Source organism: Camellia sinensis, chromosome 7 (genome assembly GCF_055761805.1).
Source record: "Camellia sinensis isolate YWXY chromosome 7, ASM5576180v1, whole genome shotgun sequence".
NCBI lineage: Eukaryota > Viridiplantae > Streptophyta > Magnoliopsida > Ericales > Theaceae > Camellia > Camellia sinensis.
The window spans coordinates 52,458,083-52,478,749 of record NC_138967.1 but is presented as its reverse complement, the minus strand read 5'-3'; the positions used below and the strand labels follow the sequence as shown (position 1 = coordinate 52,478,749).

General features: G+C 35.7%; 1 protein-coding gene and 1 long non-coding RNA gene across 3 annotated transcripts; one reads left to right on the top strand and one right to left on the bottom strand.

The window, feature by feature from the left end:
- Nucleotides 1-937: 937 nt before the first annotated feature.
- LOC114300984 (alkaline ceramidase) lies at nt 938-13,399 on the top strand. Of its 2 annotated transcripts, XM_082877933.1 has the most exons (4): nt 1,213-1,368; nt 2,976-3,091; nt 8,178-8,526; nt 12,481-13,399. In XM_082877933.1, the coding sequence occupies exons 3-4, from the start codon at nt 8,273-8,275 to the stop codon at nt 12,992-12,994; spliced, it is 768 nt and encodes a 255-aa protein (XP_082734059.1). In that variant the 5' UTR covers nt 1,213-1,368; nt 2,976-3,091; nt 8,178-8,272; the 3' UTR covers nt 12,995-13,399. The 2 variants fall into 2 exon arrangements, with proteins under 2 accessions (XP_028101670.2, XP_082734059.1); XM_028245869.2 differs by lacking the exon at nt 2,976-3,091 and having other exon boundaries at nt 938-1,368.
- An 857-nt stretch (nt 13,400-14,256) lies between these two features.
- LOC145795100 (uncharacterized) lies at nt 14,257-19,781 on the bottom strand. Its single transcript, XR_014335325.1, has 2 exons — nt 19,104-19,781; nt 14,257-15,326 (listed from the first exon to the last, which is right to left on the bottom strand). It is a non-coding gene; the product is annotated as an uncharacterized LOC145795100 (long non-coding RNA).
- Between the last annotated feature and the right edge of the window lie 886 nt (nt 19,782-20,667).

Sequence of the window (20,667 nt, the reverse complement as noted above, 5' to 3'; positions counted from 1 at the left end):
GCCATCCGCCACCTGCCACCACCACCCACCACCACTACCATCACCCACCACCCACCTGCTATCACCACCCACCACCCACCACCGACTACCACTACCACCACCACCCACTCGCTACTACCTACCACCCGCCACCGTCACCCACCCATCCACCACCACCACCACCTGCCACCTACAACCACCCGCCATCCGCCACCTACCTGCCACTATCCGCTGCCACCACCACCCACTCACTACCACCTGCCACCGTCACCCACCCACCTACCGTCACCACCCACCCACCACCCCCCACCACTACCACCACTCACTCGTTACCACCCACCATCGTTACCTATCCACCCACCACCACCACCACCCGCTACCACCTACTCGCTACCATCCACCACCCGCCACCGTCACCCACCCGCCACCGTCACCCACCCACCCGTCACCACCCACCACCCACCCGCCACCACTCGCCACCACCAGCTACCTACCACCATCCGTCACTACTTTCCACCACCGTCTTCCGCTACCACTTGCCATTTCTCACTCTTTTTTATATTTTTAAATTTTTTTAAACATTTTGTCAATTACCAAATGCATTTGTAGTTTATGTTTTTCTAAAAATAAACAAAAATTAATTTATAAAATTTTTATAAATATAAATTGAAAACGTAAACGTTACCAAACACACCTAATATGTGAAACCAAAATGGAAGTTATTGCTTAGTTTGGGCATTGTCAGGGTGTCTCAAGGATGTTGGGATTACTGAAGGAGGTGGTGTTTACGATTTGTATTGAACGATTATAGAAGAAACCAAAATGGAAGTTATTGGTTAGTTTGGGCATTGTCAGGGTGCCTCAAGGATGTTGGGATTACTGAAGGAGGTGGTGTTTACGATTTGTATTGAACGATTGAGAACATGAAGGATAGAGAAAGGGCATGAGAATTTGTGATTTGTCAAGAATACCGTCACGTGTCCCAAGAGCACCAAATTATTTTTACTCTCCAACACCTTGCGCGTACATGACACGCACCGTCATAGTTCCCCAATAACGCAACTCCCGCGCCTGCAATATCTGCCGAAAACCAATCTCAACCGCTCATCAATCCAATCCAACAGTTAAATACCCCACAAATGCCAACCGGACGACACGTGTCACATAAAATTCCAAATCGTCACGCGCTCTTCTGGAGAGCCTCAAATTCTATTCGCCCAGCCAATGTGCTTCGATTCGACATTTCCCACTTTTTTTCTTTTCCTTTTTCAAAACCCGAAACCAAAACCATTCATCATCATCGTAGAGAGAGAGAGAGAGAGAATGGAGATAGTTCTTGCAGAATATATGTATGCAACAAGGGCAACATAGATCTGCTTTGTCTGTAAGGTGAGTTATTAGTTTCTATTTTTTTTTTAATTTTTTTAATTTTGTCTTTTATTGTAATGGGTTTTACTCAGTTTTTTGTTTTTTGAAAATTTTGAAAATGGTATTAGTTTGATGCATTTGATTCAGTGATTTAAGTTTAAAGGCTTTAGATGGGTTTGATTTGTTTGAATTTTGTTGTTTTGCTCTGAACATTGTTTAGTAGTAGTTGTTTGTATACTATCTTTGATTAAAAAGGGCACTTATTGGTATTTGATAAGACTAGAGTTTTGTTGGTGCTTCGTATTTGATGATGGGTTTGCATTTGTGGGTTTGGTCTAATTATTTGGTTGTTTCTAAATTCAACTTTTTGGTTGATTTCTGTTTAAATGTTTATGATAGGTTTATTGGGACCTTTTTTGGTTCTAAACTTATATCAATCTCATGGTTCCATGATTCACTGAAACTTTTGTTTTTTTGTCTATTAATTGCTAGTGTTAAATTGAATTTGTGCTTGTTATATTCTGTTATCAGTATGTCCAGGGATGGATAGACTTGACATTTGCCCCAAAAAACGAATATAGCTCTTGATGAACTCCAAAAATTGAAATATTTTCCGTAGAATTTTGTAAGCTGAATTATTAGATATTGCAAAATTTAAATGCCCAATATAGTGGAAAATATTTGATGTCTATATATTTTACTATTCTTATATGTTTACTTGACTGATTATGACCTATATTTTATACATTGTGGCAAGACTTGTCCCTTACATGTGCTTTTCGATTAAAAAGGAAAAAGAAAAAAAAAAAGTGAAGGTTTAGGCTGTATTTGGTGTGGAGTTCAAATCATGACTCCACACCCATATTTGAGTATGATGTTTGGTTACCACTTTCAAAAATTAACTCAACACCACTTTTGAAAACTTGTTTCAGGCAGGATTTGAATTTTGAAATTTGGCCTACCCGATCGTCTGGCCGGTTGACCGAAATAGTGCAATTTTTTTTTTTTTTGGGCAATTGGCACATGTTATTTTTTATATATTAAATAAAAAATATTTTCAATTTTTTTAAAATTTTTTTTTATGAGTTTTGAATAGAATTTTGAGTTGTGTGTTTGGTTATGAGTTGTAAGTTTTTGAATAAAATATCATATGTCACATTAATTATTCCAAACTCAATTCAAAACTCTTTTCAAAACTCGTAACCAAACAAAATTTCCACACTCAAATCATAATTTCAAAACTCACAAATTCAAAATACAACTCTATTCTCAAATCATAATTCTAAAACTCTACTAAACGCAACCTTTATTATCCACTAATGCTAATTTTGTATTTATAATATGTAAACTTGATTTATGATGATATGTATTATGTAGTTTTGCCAAGACTTGGCCATTATAAGTGCTTTTGATTAGAAAGGAAAAAAAAAGAATGTATAGATGTAAGTTGTCACTAGTGCTAATTTTGTATTTATAAACCTTTTTCTAATCATATCCTTTAGGGGTACTAGAATATGGAGTAGCCAGCAGTATCATGCATGTTTGTTTTGTAGGGATGTAAACGAGCTGAGCCCAATCAAGTTTTATTGTGTTCGAGCTCACCTCGATTTGTTTTTCTTGTGTTTTAGATTAGCTCAAACTTGAATTGAGCCATAAAATTGAACTTGACCTCGGGTTGCAAAGTAACTACCAAGCTCGAGCTCGGTTCGAGTTAGCTCGATTTGTTAGTACTAACAATGCCACAGTACGTTCTGCTCCTTCCCTCTGCACATATATAGAAGTTTTGTGTCTATCAAACTCATTAAAAGGCCAATGTGGGACGTAAAGCATTTTAGAACAAGAGGTTCTTACTTGATAATGTCATTTATGACATTTATGAGAGCTAACACGTTCTCTATCCCACATCTGGTGTCTTTATCTTTCTTGAAGGCTTGAAGTGGTCCACTTGGCATCTAGTATTGCCCTCCTCACTTGCACGTGCATGTTAGTAGCTCCTGTGAATATAAATAAATAAATAAAAATGAATATAATATATACAAATACACACACACACACACACATATATATATAATTTAATTAAAAACAATTAACAATTTGGTCGTGTTCATTTGGAAGATAGTGCAAAAACTATTCAGCTTGTTTGGTTCTGATTTTTAGAAAATTCTACTATTTTATTTTCCATGTTTTAATTTTTTCAATGAATTTTTTTAAGGGTAAATTACAGGGACCTCCCATGTAGGTTAAAAAATAATACTGACCTCTCCTATTTTTGAAAATAATATACAGATTCTCCCTTCTCGTTAAAAGAGCATGGACGACGTTAAGTTCACAGTCGAAATGACCATAATACCCTTGATAAAAAAAAACAGAGGAATTAACCCATTTCATCAACATCGTCCATCATCTCGACCAAATCGGTTCTTCCACGATTGTCTCCAACAACCGGTTTCCTCAACCTGCACACAAGCAACCTACACTTCATAAACTCCATTGCCAAGCCATCGCCCACGTCATCCTTCTCCTCCTTCTCCCGCTCCGGTGCCACCTTAACAATTCTGCCGCTGCCGAAGACCTTTTTGGCCACGAGGAAGAGTGGGCCGAAGTCGGCGGCATTGATGACGGAATTGAGTCTCTTCATAGGGAACATGAGGTAAGCGTTGGAATCTCTCTCTCTTCTCGTTGGCGTCGGAATTGAGTCTCTTTATGTTGACCATCAACAAAGAAATAAACCAAATCTAGAGTTGCAGATCTAACAATAAAATCACAAAAAAACTTGAACACAGAGAGAGAGAGATTCAACATATCAAAGAACAAAGCGGTGGCGACGATGCTGCGAGAGAGACGGAAAAAAGAGGAGAGAGAAGAGAAGAGAGAGAGAGAGTCGCCCTCTGCCCCGTCGTCGGTCACGTCATCGGACTCCAGCATCATTGGTCGATCAGTGTCCTCTGTCGCGCCAGCGTCTTCAATTGCGCCGCCGTCGTAGAATCGCGGCCGAAGTAAGGGAGTAGTGGTCAGCGACTTAGTTGCCGCCGTAAAGGGATTGGAATCCGCTGTGGAGGCAGCAGTTGTGATCGAAGAAGACCCCCTCACTCTCTCTCTCTCTCTCGATCATGAGTTCGGTGGCTTTGGTGGGTTGGTGGAATTGTTGGGTTTTGCCATTTGGGAAGATTACTATTGGAGCTTCGCCTGGTGAGGATGATAGGGTGCAAGAGATGCAGTTTCCCATTTTAGAGAGAGAGTGGGTTTAAAGAGAATTGGAAATAGAGAAGATGAAGTGTTCAAAGCTTTTGGAAGATGGAGATGGAGATGGGTAGGCTAGGATTGTGAAATGGATGTGCAATGTGTATAAGGGGACGAAGAGAGGCTGTTTGGAACATCAATGATAGAGACAAAGCTTTTTATTATTATTGTTATTATTATTATAGTTAGAAGTGAGTGTATTGACACGGGTATTTTAGGCATGTATATGTTTATTGTGACTGATATCACTATTTTTGTTACGTTATTAACGTTCTTCTAACAGCAGGGAAAATCTGTGTATTATTTTCAAAATTAAGGGAGGTCAGTGTTATTTTTTAAACTACATGGGAGGTACCTGTATTTAAGGTAAACCTCAGGGGAGGTTAGTGTAATTTACCCTTTTTTTAATATTTTAAGCATTTTTTTTAAAAAAATTTTTAGACACACCTAACATAAATACACTTAAAAAATATAATATTTGTAAAAAAAAAAAAAATCTTTAAAAAATACACTCAATACCAAAAAATACAAAAAAAATACGAAAATTCAGTATATTTTTCATATTTTTGTGTATTTATTAATTTTGTAAAATATTTTTTCACAAATATTCTACTATTTAGATACATTTAAGTAAGGTACATCTAAAAAAGTAAAAAAATTGCTTAAAATTTAGAAAATATTCTCTAAAAATAAAAAAACACGAAAAACAAAAAATTCAATTTTCAGAAAACTGAATTCAAGAAACTGAAACTGAACACACTGATTAATATTATTTACATTATTATTAGAAAATTTGAGCTAAGCCTAACCAAGTCGAGCTTATTTGAGCTTGGGCTTGACTTGTTTAATAATCGAGCGTGATGTTATGTCTCGAGTTCGGTTCATTTTGTAATCAATGAGTTTAAACAAGCTATAAACGAGCCGAACATCGAGCTTTTCACTAACTCGGCTGGTTTGCAACCCCATTGTTAGGTATATTATTGGTTCATCGATATACCTATTTCCATTGGTGAAGTTGGGGGAGAAGTCTCAAAATTGTTCCATTTTAGTTTTTTCTTGAGCAAAACTTGGATGTTGAATGGTCATTCAATGATGTAATCCAGATTTAATGATTTCCTTGAAAGATGTGGTGGGCAAACAGATTACGCTGATTGTTTTTATTTTGTAATGTGAAACAGAGAGAAGAAAGAGGTTGAAGAGAGAGGGAGGGGATGGAGGGTACAAAGCAGCTCTTGATCCTTTTGTTCTTTGTAAAAGAAAGGGAAGTAAAAGAGCCAAGAGAGTGGATAGAAGGGTGTGGGGGTGCATGAAAAGACTTTTGTGCCTCTTGGATATAAGGGGTGTGTGGGTCCAGGGGTGTGGGTGTGTGTGTGTGTGTGTGTGAGAGAGAGAGAGAGAGAGAGAGAGTCACCAAATTCTAAATCACAAAGCTACATTTATTTAATATTTTAAAATTTCAATAAAAAATGGAAATATAGTTGTTATTGATGAAATACTCCTTTTCAATATCCAAACCATATTAGTTGCCATATTATCTTTCCGTTAGTCCTACGTAAAATACTTACATTTGGTAATAAGGTGGAATCTACCATGATCAAAGGTCTGTTATTAAGGTGCACAATTTACCCACCACTTCCTTATGAATAAAAGAACTTTGTGTTTGTGATATCATATTGTTCTCACGGTTGAGAGTTGCAGAGCTCTTAATTTTTGGGTTGGGGTTGGGGGCGGGGGCGGGGTTATAGAGTTGCATGAGTGATGACACTATCGAGCTGAATTAGCTTGTTCTTGATATGTGGTTTTCCACCCGTAACAAGAAAACCAAGAAAAGAGACATGTTATTTTTAAGCTAAAGAGTTGTGCATTGGAATTTGTTCTCTTTTTAATATCTTGGTTTCTACTAGTTGGACGACTAACCTGTTTCTTAAAAGGAAAAAAGAAAAATATTCCAAAAGAAAAGGAAAGGAGGATAAGTTACTCTTGAACAAACCATTTAGTGGCTTTGCAGAGTCCTTTGAGTAAGAATTGATGTATACATACATCTTTTATTTTATTTTATTTTATTTTTTTCTGTCTCCTTATAATGCATATGGGTGGCACCCCTTTTGGTGCCTTTACATATATTATATTCCCTCCATGCCAAATTGTTGGCATTCCTTTCCATTTTGGGATTGTCCCAAAATACTAGGCCACTTTGAAAAGTCAAAGCATAAATTTCATGACTTTCCCAAATTATACTTTATAAATAAGTGTAATGAGTGTGAATGTAGGTAGTTTTGATGAGTAGTGTAATAGTATTACATTGTATTTGAATGTGAAAGCATTTATTGCTTGTTCCCTTAAATAGTTGGAGTTTTTAAGGAAGGAAAAACAAATTGGGACGGAGGGAGTGTAATATAGCTATTACCTTGAATGGTATCTCCTGCTTCCCTGCAGGGAAAGGAAGGTTGCAAGTCACTAGTGGGATACATCATGGATGTTTTTGTGTCTCACTTGCTAATATATAATGTAAAATATGAATTTCTACTACCACATAATTCCTTAGGGTGGGTTTCTTGTATGGTTCTGACGGGGGTCGTGTTTTATTTCCATAACGATAGTTTAATAACTGATGTTAGATACTATGAATTTTCAAGTCTGTATATACACATGCTGAGATAAGTGGACCTTTGATTCTTTCTTTTCTCTGTCTCTTTATGTTTTTTGATACTGTAGCAGAGATCCCTTGTGTTTGAAAGCTTGATAATTTTAATAAAATATGAATTCTGTTGGGATATTCCGTGATAGATTACTTCACTCGCTTTATTTGGAAAATCATATTTAATATAAGTTGGACTTGCCGTTTGTTCCATGAATATGCTTCCATGCCCAAACTCTGTGCAACAAATATATTCTTGTTAATTGTGTCATCGAAGGATGACCATGTACCATTCTGGAATTCCACATGGTGTCTAGTGTGTTGTACTGCTTCTTTGTGTTGTATTGATTTGTTTTCAATGTCCAGAACATATGCATATGCTATATGGGTTTAATACAGCTTATGCGGCTAATGGTACATAAATTCGGTTTTTGCTATTGTCCCACGTTAAATGTGTGCTATTTTTGATTGGCTTTTCCTAATTTATTTTGGTTTATGTTTTTATTTGTATAACATAGACCCCAAAGGATTCAACACTTTGGAAATTTCAGTAAACTGATCTCTATTTATCTTGGAAGCATTACATAGCAATATAAGGATGCATAGGAAATCATAACTCTGGTACTTGGAATCGATACTAGACTTTGACTACTGAAACCATAAAATCTAAGGACCAAACTATGAGCTATTATCATTATAGCTAGAAATGACAAGAATACCCAAAATAATGTTATCGACTTTTTTTTCTTTTATTTTTATTTTGTAAAGTTGGTTGAAATTATCATCTGGTAGTAAGCCAAATTATTTCTTACTCAGTCATAAAGATTTGGTTTTCTATGAAGTGTTCCTCTCCCCTCCACACCCCCCCCCCCCCCCCCCCAAAAAAAAAAAAAAAAAAAAAAAAAAACTACTAATTGATTAATCCATTTTACTTCTCATGTGGCTTTTACAGGTACATAAATTCCGGTTTCTGTGCGTCCAAAGTGACATCTTGACACTAGCTGTTCCAGTTGTACAATATTGTTCTCTAGGGATATATATTCAAGTATGGCAGGTGGAATATCAAGCTTTTGGGGTCCTGTTACGTCCACCACTGATTGGTGTGAGCAGAATTACGCCTACTCTTCTTATATTGCAGAGCTTTTCAACACTATGTCAAATATCCCAGGCATTATCTTGGCACTCTTTGGTCTTGTGAATGCCTTGAGGCAACGCTTTGAGAAAAGATTTACTGTCTTACACATATCAAATATGATTCTTGATATTGGGAGCATGTTATTCCATGCCACACTGCAGAAAGTGTTAGTATTCTTGTCTGATGGCCTCTAGTTTCGGTTTTATTTTTCTTTTTTTAATTATTAGTATTTTTTTTTTGTGGGTCAGCAGTAAAAAGAAATTTTATTAAATAAGGGAAAGAAGAGATACAATGACAGATATAGATGCTAATTTAGACAACAAAACCCTTAACCACTATTTAAACCAGCTGAAATATGGGTTAAATAAGGGAAAGAAGAGATGCTTCTTATTATATATACTGAGGGCCTTTTATACAGTAGATCCTTAGAGTGAGTGAGGAACAGAGAATACTTATAGGTACTACCCTGCATCCTGACACGTATTGGTGTTTTTTACTACTTAGGTGTTTGAAGGCTTGTAACATGAGTTATATGAGCATTCTATATGATATGTTATCCAGTATAGTACATACACACTTGCCCACAATCAGAGACTGCTGCATTAATAGTAATTTGCTGTTTTTAGACTTACTAAGGAAAAACTCTGTTGTTAGAGTAATATTCTTGCAGACTTTGTTCTGATATAAAGTTTTCATAGAATACTTGGGGGATATTTCATTGAGATTGTGCCTACTCTTTACTGATGGGACACTTGGTTTCCCATTCTTGCAAAATGTATGATTTTGATTCAGTGCATCATGGATGAAGAGGTCTTTAGAAAAGCAAAAAGGCACACAGTATTTTTTGTTTTTGTGTAGGAGCATTTTGTTTTCTAAATGGTGGTTAGCTTTAGAACTGGTCCTTTGAACATTATGAATGAACAAAATTTAAAGACATTCTTATCACATCAAGTTTATAACCTTAATGTGATATTAATATTATACATACCTCCTTATGTGTCCTGTTTGGTTTCAAGTAGAGCACCACCAAATTTGGTCCACTTAGGGATGATTTAAAATTCGATCTCATGTAGTATTGTTTTATTTTGATTTGTTATTTATCTGGCTCAGTAAGCTTCTCAATATTATTAAGGTCTGACTAAATCTACATGCATTCTCGATTATGTTATCATTTTTAATAGGCTAGGTTCAGGATATTTCTGAACTTGGTTCATTATCAGGTATGTAGATGTAAATTGTAAAGTGGTCTGTCAAATAAGGAACTGCTGTTTGAGCTGTGCAATCATGCCATAGTTTGATTTATTTACAAGTCCAGGCAGTGGGTTTATGTCATTATAATTGAGGATTATGGTGCGGTGGTGATTGGGAAGTGGTTGTAGTGTGGTAGTTTTGAATTTGGGGGCTGTGATGCTGTGGCAATGATGGCTGTTGAGATGGTGACGGTATTAGTACCGGGATCTGGGAGTATTCATGCATATTAATTGTTAATTGAATCCAACTGCTTTTGAATTTGGTTTCATGAGATTGAACCCCAGGTCACCCCTGTTCCCAAGTGCAGGTGTTCAGTCTATATTCAAAAATGCAGTTTCAGTGTACCATATGAGTTATGAACTTATGATATCATTTTGGTTTGATTTAGACCATAATCTAGCAGTTGAATTTGGTTTATAAGGTATACATAACATTATTCTTTATTTTTAAGCATTGTAAATATAGGAGCCATTTCTTTAGTGTAATTTGTAAGTATGGCTTGATGACCAAAGATGAAACAATCATCATCCTTAGTGTAAGTATAATTCTTCCAGTGGGGGAGTTCCCTACGAATTATTTAGTTGTCAAGTTCTTACAATTAAATTTATGAAATTAGGTCAGGTTAGTCCCTGGCTTTAAATCATCCTGGAGTGTATCATTTTCTTGATGTAATCAGAGTTATATTCAAACATGACATGCTCCAAATGGTGTTTTCATGTTAGCTTCTTACTTGTTGGCAAATTTCTTGGACTTGTCTACTCCACCTTTTCAAGTATCTTGGAAGTCCATAAGCTTGAAAACTGCAATCATGTTTGATAATGTGCTTTGATTATTCAAGTCACCTTGATCAGGTTAAACTAGTGTTCTCCAAATGTATCTCTTTTCTTTAATCAAGTATTGTGGGGTCCAATATATGGGCTCCGTATGTTAATACCAATGTATTACCAGTGAACTACATATTAGGAAATTGCAGGGCACTTAACTATCATATATATATATGTATATATAATTCAGGCACTTTTCTAAAAATTTTGCCACTTGCTTATTAGTCTAGATTTTGAGAATTTTTATTATATTGCCATATTGGGCTGTCAATCTGGGATGCTTGAATGGCATGAAGTGTCTGACAGCCTTGCACTTAAACCCAGGGTTGCATGCTCTTAATAGCCCAAGCTATACAAAATTTCATGAAGTAAATAGAATTGAAAGTTCAGAGACTTGCCTTGTAAAAAAGATTTAGTAATGTAAATATTTTTAAAGAGAATGTTTCAGTAGCATGGCTAGTGTAGATGAAAGTGAGCAGAATATTTCTGTTATTGTACCTGGATATGCAATAACATTACTCATATATGGGGACAGTAGTTATAGTTACCACCAGATCATATACTTTTTCTGTTGTTGGATTGGAGTGATCTCCCTGCTTTCTTGGATTTATTTGGGCTTGTCAGATTACTTGGATGTAATCTGTAAAATAGTGTGTCCAAAAATAACCTCATTGCTCTCATGTTTTCAGATATAGTTGTCACCACTATATTCAGGCAATCAAATGAGTACTAGAACTGAAAAATGATATCCAAAAGTAACCTCGTTGACTTTGTGTTTTCAAATATTGTTGTCACTGGTTCATTCAGATCATTGTTTAGCCCATGCCAGGCTAAAATAGCCAATAGAACAAAACACCCCATTACATCACTCTCTCTTCTTTTTTACACGTCCTTTCGTAAAAAGTCAAATAGCCAACTAAAATAGTCTATTCCCAAACGGGGCCGTGTAAAAAACTCAAATTGAGCTGCTTGTGAGTTACTTGATGATTGACTTGATTGTACCCTAAGTTTAGATGCCAACTTGGTCAAGATGTCAAGTCAAAGCAAATGCTCGATTATATTGAGTTGACACACAACTTCGATTGTGCATTAAAATCACAATTGTAGTATTTGATGCTTATCATTCAAAGTTTAAACCTGATTTAAATTACTATCTAAAGACATAATTGATTGTGACTTGTGTTTTTGTGTTCCTTTTTTCCCTGGTAAGTTTATTGTTTTTTTTATTTCTTTTTGGGCAAGTCTGGTGGATAAGTGTATTATTGATTGACCTGGATTTTGAATTTTATACTTATGAACAATAATATAGTCAATTTGGCAGTTTGAATTAGGTCTGAGCTCTGAACATAAAGTTATGAAAAAGAAAATCTGTTGAACGTAAACACACATGCTTATGCATACACGCACACACACCTACATGTGTCCATATCTATACATAAATACATATGTGTAAAAAAAATCTAACTTGGTTTTTGACTCAATCAAGTCTGTTAAATGTTAACCCTACTTGCTGACATTTGAGCCTGAGTTTTGAGTTTTTCTACATTGATCTGACTACTCAATAAATCAGGAACTTTCCAGCAAGAATAGACGGCAACAATGAAGGATTGAATTTCATTTCTTACTCTGCCACCCTTAAATTTCTCATTTCGCTTTTGGCAATATTTGTGACAGTGATGATGATTCCAAAGAATCAAATATCAGATAGTACTAGGAAACTCAATGATGGTTATTGTAAGCAACTAAGGATATTCTAGACTTAGTAAAGACCACTAAAAGGACTGACTAACAAGAGCTGAAATAAGATCCATGGGACACTAGTCCAGTCTTTCTCTTCAGTGAAATTGCAGAAAAATTACCCTTGGCTCCAAAAAATTAATAAGCATAATAGAACTGGCTAGCATTGTACTAAGCTAAACATTTGATGAATGAAACCAAAACTTAAGCAATGTCCATTCTCTTAATGGATGTTATACGAAATTAAAAATTGCCCATTCTCTTTGTGATCTTTGTGATCATGAGCATAAGTTCTGATTCAATTTCAGGCAACAGCAAGGTGATGAAACCCCAATGGTATGGGAATTGCTCCTCTATATCTACATCTTGTACTCACCGGATTGGCATTACAGGAGTACAATGCCTACCTTCGTTTTCATCTATGGTGCAGTATTTGCCCTTGTGCATTCACTGGTCCATTTTGAAATTGGCTTTAAGGTGCATTACGTGGTACTCTGTCTTCTCTGCATTCCCCGGATGTACAAATACTACATTCACACACAAGATAGATCTGCAAAGCGTCTTGCGAAGTTATGTCTCATCACCTTTTTGCTAGGGAGTATTTGCTGGCTTTGTGATAGTCTGCTCTGTGAGGAGATTTCTCGCTGGTACTTCAATCCACAAGGTCATGCTTTATGGCACACCTTAATGTGTTTTAACTCCTATTTTGCAAACACGTTCTTGATGTTCTGTCGTGCTCAGCAACTGGGATGGAATCCACAAGTTCTCCACTTCATGGGGCTATTGCCCTACGTGAAGATTGAAAAACCGAAGGCCCAGTGAAAGAAGTTACCAGGTGAGAAAACTGAGTCTCTCAAGCGAGGTAGGCATAGTGTTTTGGCATGTGAACTTTAGCAAGTAACCACAGTTCATTCTTTTTTTCTTATTTGTTTTGATTTCCCCTCACTTTGACCAATGTAATGTAAATGATATGATTTATTAATTTTGGTGATTGTGATAGTGTTTAAATCTTCAGTTGAAAACTAGTGGTCGGTCATCCCAATGTAACATAGTTTTGTGTGCTTCAACTGCTAGAATTTGTGGATAAGGTTGTTACTGGGACGTTGTTTGTCGTTTCAGATTCAGTTTTGTGGCTGTGTAATCAGTTACATTATAATCTCTATGCTTAGTCTTTTGAATTGAGGGTTTTAACAGCAATGGTATTATTGAGGATTTGATTGTTATTAATGTCAGTTTCTCATATTTCACATTTACCTACTCTATTTGTTTACCTTTTGCTGGGTGCATTTTTAGACAATTTCAATGTTGTTTGGTTATTAGCTTGGCATTCCCCATTTTACTCGGAGAAATCTCATATCGTGTAAACTTGAGCATGTTTAGTTGTGTTTTCGCTCTTGTTTTCTTTATTTTTGTTTTTTATGTTTTCAAAAACAAAAAACAATAAGTTCAAAAGATACTATAATTTTTTATTTTTTTTTTGCGTGAAAGTAATTTTCATGAAATCATGTTTCTTATAAAGTCTCATGTTTTCAAAAATTTCTTGTAAACCAATTTTCATTGTCGATGTGGAACAGCTTTCACTGGCTGGCAGAGTGCAGTACCACACTCTACAGGTCCTTTTGTAAAATGAAAAATGAGTGAGATCACTAAAAAAAGGAGCACTAATAGTTATAAAGTGGTGTGGATTTTTGTAAAATGAAAAATGAGTGAGATCACTAAAAAAAGGAGCACTAATAGTTATAAAGTGGTGTGGGTTTTATATGATGGGATGTTTTGCTCTCTTTTTTTTTTTTTTTTTTTTTTTTGAATTTTCACCTCATTAGTGGTCAATTAGTGTTCCCAAATTAGTAGGATGAATCATTGTTGTTGTAAAATACACCCTCTTGTTAACTATTGTGGTATCTGTCACACTGATCAAGATCAAGATCAATGGAGGGGCAATGTAACCTTTTCTTTTTCAATAAGATATCAAAGTAGATGATTGACTCATTCCATACTAAAAACAGGAAATCCTTTGATATGTGGATTCCTATTTGTCAACGATATTCCACAATCAATAAAATTGACTGAATCCCGTGAAACTATTTCATAGAAGTTTTTGACTTCAATTCTTGAGATACTGAATAGTAGGAGGGCACAGTTGGTGCAACTTCAGTTTTGTTCAACTTTCATGGCTCTAACAAGATGAATTTCATTATGGTCAGGAAACCAAAACTTCTTTAAAAACACAAAAATGTGCAAAACTAGCCTCACAATCCTGAGCCACCCCCACAGCCCCTCCGTTAGCCACAGCTCACAAGTCATTGATGTCAACTCCCACCCTTCCTCAATCACCGCTGCTACCACCTCCCGTCCCACCACCTCAATACACAACTTCATCACCCAGCACTGTCAACGCCACCAGTCACTAGCAGCCAATCACAGTAACAACACACATAACTGAAAGGAATGATCTGCAATGGTGATGGCTGGTTATTCTCAAAGCATTATATTGTCAATTAGTGCATAAATAAATGGTTCAGGTGTTCAGATGGAGACCATGGCCAATTTTGGTGTTTTGATGGTGGTGGGATGGAAATGGAGGCACTATTTATCTACTGGGATATTCGTTGCCAATGTGCTTTGTAGGTTGGGCAAAGGTGGAGGTGGTGATTGGCTCTGATGGGGTGGGCATGGGCAGTGGGTGTCAAGTAAGAAGAGAGTGAGTTGACGACTCAGTTGAAAAGTGTAACCGAGTAATTGGTAATACGAATATAACTAAAGGGTAAAAGGATAATCTTGTCATGTCCATTGAGTAGTAAAAACATAACCCTATCATCGCAATGAATACTCAAGAAAAGGTGGGGGAAAAATGGCATTCATCATGTTACTGAAAACGATTACAAACAAAATGGGAAGAAAAGGTTGCCTCTAACAGACATTTTTTTGAAAAATGGATAGTGTTGTGTCCTAGTAATTTGATTTGATGTAAGCTTCCTAGTACTCAAAGGGGAGTAGTATCAACAATGGCTTCTAGTACCTTCTTCACCAATTCAGCTTCATCTATCCACATGGAACTTTGCCAACGCACAAGTTCATTCTTATCTTACTTCTTCTCCTCGATTTTCATTTTCTTCATGATCCAATATTCAGGCTTCCCTGCTCTTTCTTTCGACTGTATCCATACAAAATTGAAACACATCAGGATATGGTAAAGGTGACCCCTATCAATAAACAAACAGTGCGAACAAAACCATGAAGAAGGCATGACAAAGCAAATTAAGAAAACATGAACAGTGCAAGAGCTATTATTACAGGATAAATATATCTGCATAACCGAAAACATTAGTTTATGCACAACGGAACAGGATAATAACCTATGAATTTTGATTCAGATATGCTCGGTAGTTGGTACTGGTACATTCTGTAGCAGATTTACTGCAGCTATCCCACAGAATTTCGCTAAATCTGTTATCCAGAAAAATATGCTATTACATAGAAGACTTATGATACAACTACGTTGCAACAATTTTTGTGTTCTCAGATTCAGGACAAGATACCATAACAATATACAAGCAGATTTGTCCACATGCAGACAAGACTGGGTATTGATATTCACTTGTCATATGGTCCGAATCCAACATACATAAAATGATTACATATCAATTTTTATCTGATATAATCAAAAGACTATCAACTGTGGGTTTATATATGTTTGAGTACTATCAAGTTTGTAGGTTACCAATTGGATTGTGGTTTGAGTTCATAAGAAAACCAAGAAAAAAAAATCCACGAACTTGTTCACATTAGAAGTTTGAATCCCTACAGTTATAGATGAGCTCTAATCTAACAGTGTAAGAGAAACATGAAATGCATAAACAGGTGTGGCTCTATCACCAATGTCCATGAAATCCTGCACCAATGCCAAATGAGAATGAAAGGGAGCACCATTTGTTTTGCATGATTCTTTATTCCTGTCCTGCCTCAGTTGCAGCCAAAACCAAATCGAAAATGTTATGGCCCTTAAGAAAAGCTCGCTTTGAAATAGAAATAGAGAATCTCCCAAAACTGCTCTCAGTTTTCTGGCCAACACTTTCGCGAAAATCTTGTACAACCATATAACCAAAGTAATATAGGACTCAAAATCCCAATTTTCAAAGAACTCACACCTTCTTAGAGATCAAATAGTTAAAAGAATCATTGGTCAATCCATTAACAATCCCACTCTTAAAAAGCTTCAATCAAATCCTTAACCACCTCCCAACCATCTTGGAAACTAGCAATGGTAAAGGCATCCGAGCTTAGTGATTTCTCTCTCTTAGAATAAAAAAATAACTTCTATAATTTCCAACTCCTCAAATGGTCTTCAAGCCAAGAGAACCTCCCCTGACTAATTGGAAACCACTCCAGACCCCAAATTCCCAATCTCACAAATCTAACCCAAAGAGTTTATTTATTTATTTATTTTATTTATTATTATTATTTTTAAGTTCAAGGGAAAAAGTCAATACAATTTGATCTTCCCTCTCAGTGATCCTTCAAGAATCAAACTCCAATTTCTTAATGAACTTCTTTTTCTTATTTTCATTTACTCCTTATGAAATCATTTGAAATTAGTATCCCCTTCTTTTAACTACTTTATCTAAGCATTTTCATTCCAAAAAAATGTTTCTCTAAATATTTTTCTTAAACTCAATTTTCATCCTTGATCCCTCCTTTCTAAGCACTTCATCCATCTCCCCGCAAAACCTTTAATCTATAAAATTCATCAATTCCTTTCACCAACTCATTTTTCACTTCCCTCAAATCTCTAAAATTCCTCTTATTCCACACTCAAGCTTTCCCATAGCCATTCTCAACTTCTTTGTAAATTTAAAACCCTCCTACCCATGGACTCCAGATTCTTCTCACCACTATCTAAAATCTCTCAAAAACAAAGAATGATCCAATCTCGTATTATCAAACCTAATAGGAGGACCCCAGTTACATGTTCAAGTTTCTGACACCACTGGACAATAATCAGACAGTGCTCTTGGAAGTGCTTCATGCCTTGCACTTGACAACCTATTCTCCAATCTTAAAGAGAGAAGAAATCTATCCAGCTTTTTACAGACCAAATTTTCTTGAAAGTCAAACCAAGTAAATCTAACATTAAATAAATGAGGATCAAGTAAATCATCCCTCATACTCCCAGTGACTCTAATCCTATTGGACTTTTTTGACAAAATCCTAATGACATTAAAGCCCCCGCCCAAAGATCAATTAGCAGAACACAACCCAAGAAGACAACCTGACTCATCCCAAAAGGTGCTCAACCTCGAACTATTCGGACCACCGTCCGCATTGGTTAACCACCATTATGATCCATCAAGGTCTACAAACCTCACCAAAACTGAAAAATCTCCTATCAACACTTCTTTTTGTAAGACTACCCCTCATCGCAACAATTAACAACCCCACCCACCAACAAAAAAAAAAAACTCCTAACTAGCCTTATATCGAACTCTTCAATTTTTTGTTTCTTGAAGTAGAACAATATCAAGAAACTATTGTTTTTAGACCTCCAATAGAATGCTCCTTGCAATGGACCTAGGTCCTCTCACATTCCAATTAACTATCTTGATCAAGCATTGGGAATGTCCCTAGCCACCATAGGATGAACATCATAATTGACCCCTGACTATGATATTTAATTCCCTCAAACCTCTCCTATTACTGTTTTCCCCTTTTCAGCCCATACTTCTTGCATTACCAAAAACTCTATACCTTCTCGTATCCCTTTTGACCAATAACATCCCATATTTTCAGGGGAAAAAAAAAAAAAAAAAAAAAACCTTTGAGTTAAACTACTGTCATCAATGGGAAAGGGAAGTGATTTTTTTAATTCTGCACCCAACATTCATCAACATTGTTTCAAATTAAAAAGGGTAAATTATATTTTTAGTCCTAAACTAGGTTGTTTGTGACATTTTGGTAATCTAAATTGAGTAAATTTAGTCCCAATGTATAAAATATTTCAATTTGATCTTCTAATCTAGCTTTGTAACGGGTAAGTGGAAATTCACTTAAAAAATTGCAATGATTTGTAATTAATATAAGAACACTTTAAAAAATGGGCAAATCATGACAATAGTCCCTATATTTGGTCTGTGTCATTTTTGTTCATATAATTTCAATTACTCTGATTTTGACACTAAATTTATGACTCTGTCTCAATTTGGTAAAATTGATTACAATTCTTAACATTTTTTTGGATAAAAAATACGCACATAAATGGCATGTATTGGTAAAAATTATAAACTTACTCAACTGCCTCAACCAATTTAGTCATAATTAACGGCATTATTAGACCAAATTGATACAAAATCTAAAATTAAGAGTCAAAATTGAATTAATTGAAAAGTGTAAGAAACGCAAGAGGCAAAATGTAGGAACCGCTGATGTAATTTTCCCTTTATAAATTTACATTTTGGTCTATATAAGGCTATCTCCCATCCTTCTATCAAATGTTTCATCAAATTCAAATTTGATGAAAAATGCATTAAAACCCATCCCTAACCATTTCATCAAATTGATATCAAAGAGTTAAATTTTTCATCAAATCAAGCAAATTATATCCTTTCATCAAATTTTGTAGGTGTCAGTTGGGTCAACCGGGATTGTAACAAGATTTGATAAAAATTTTAAGTTTATCATTGGATGCATCATATCATATCATATCAAACTTTTCATCAAATTTTTACTTTTGATGAAGCCTCGGAGATGCTCTAATATGTCAATCTCTATCATTTTTATCTTCAAAATCACAAATTTTCGGAGATCAAATTGAAATATTTTTATATTAAATTGAAACAATTTGAACATTATTAGGATCAGAATAACACAAAACTCATACTTGGGAAAAAAGGTAATTAACCAACAAATGAGGAAGTGGGGGTTAAGGGAGACATACTTGGGTTTGGCGAAACTCTTGGTCTCAGCAAGCTGACGTTGGGCAGCTTTGGCCATCTTGGAGGCGGCCTTAGTGGCCTTGCGCTCCGCTCTCAGCAACTCCATTTCCTCCATATAATCCTTTCGCAACTCCTTTACCTTCTTCGCGTATTCTCTTCTCAACTACCTCAGCTTCGCCTCCGCCTCTTTCGGAGGTACTGGTGGTGGTCCACGGCGGTGGAGTTGGTGGTGGAGAGGGATAGAAGGGTTTGGATTCGGAGGAGGCTACTTGTTGCCGCCATTGTTGTACGGAAGAGAGAGAGAGAGAGAGAGAACAAATTTCATAAATTTGGCATAGTTAAATTATTGGTTAATGCTTCAGCCTCGACAGCTTCAGCGCGAATCGCGTGAATTTGTGATCAGCGGTTGACCGGTCGGACGACCGGAGAAATCCTTGTCTACTACCACAGTTGTTCTTGTCAATCGCGTTGTCCTTGACAGCAGTTGTACTTGTCAATTGCGTTGTCCTTGTCAATCGTGCTGTTAGTCGCTTAGTCGGACGATTAACCGGCTAATCGGCACCGGTTAAACAAATTTGATATAAATTCGCACCTCAATATTAGTGGGTTGTAGCACAACCTAAATTATTATTTTTTTAAATTCTAATTTATAAGTGTGTGTTTGGCATATATAAATAAATAAATAATAAATGACCAGAATTAAGTTATTTATACATATTGTTTTAGGCAGACTTCTTTCCATTCGTAATCAGATTGGAAGATACTGTTTGACTTATTGAAATTTATTATGAATCCCGTTTCGATAATCTGAACTGTTCAATGTGTTGAATTCGTTGAGTATTACATACCTGTAAAAAATCACGTTGATTGGATATCGATAATTATGTGATCAAATCAGTTTGTATAAAAAAAAAAAAAAATGAACCGTAAAAAAATAAACGGCTGACAGAAATCTGATCTGATGAGATAGCTATTGATATCCGATCAACGTGATTTTTCACAAGCATATAGTACTCGATGATTTCTACACATTGAACGGTTCAGATTATCGAAACGGGACCCATAGTAGCCTCCACTAGCCCAACATTACCCTACAGTCCGATCACGGACGAGAGGGAAGCCCAGCCTTTTTATTTTTATTATCTCATTTCATATATAAATAATATATTTATTTTATTATTTAAATAAATAATAAATGACCTGAGCTTATTCAAATTTGAGTTTATATATGTACTTAATGAATTGAGTTGAGTCGAGTTAAACTCGTGAATAACTCAATTCATTTGTAGCCCTAGATTATAAGGATAAAAAGGTTGGGTTTGATCGAGATTGAAAGATATTTTAACAATGTTAAACTTTGCAATTTCATTGGCTAAAGAATTGAAACAGATCACATTTTGTGATTCAGTTTTGTCAATTTATTCAATTTGATGTCAATGAGAGATTTATACGAGTTTTTAGAGTCTTATAAAAATTTATAGATTCCTCCCTACCAAATTAGGAATAAATAAAGAAAATGGGTGAAAGTTATTCTATAAATGCCTTCATACCAAATTTTTGTTACCA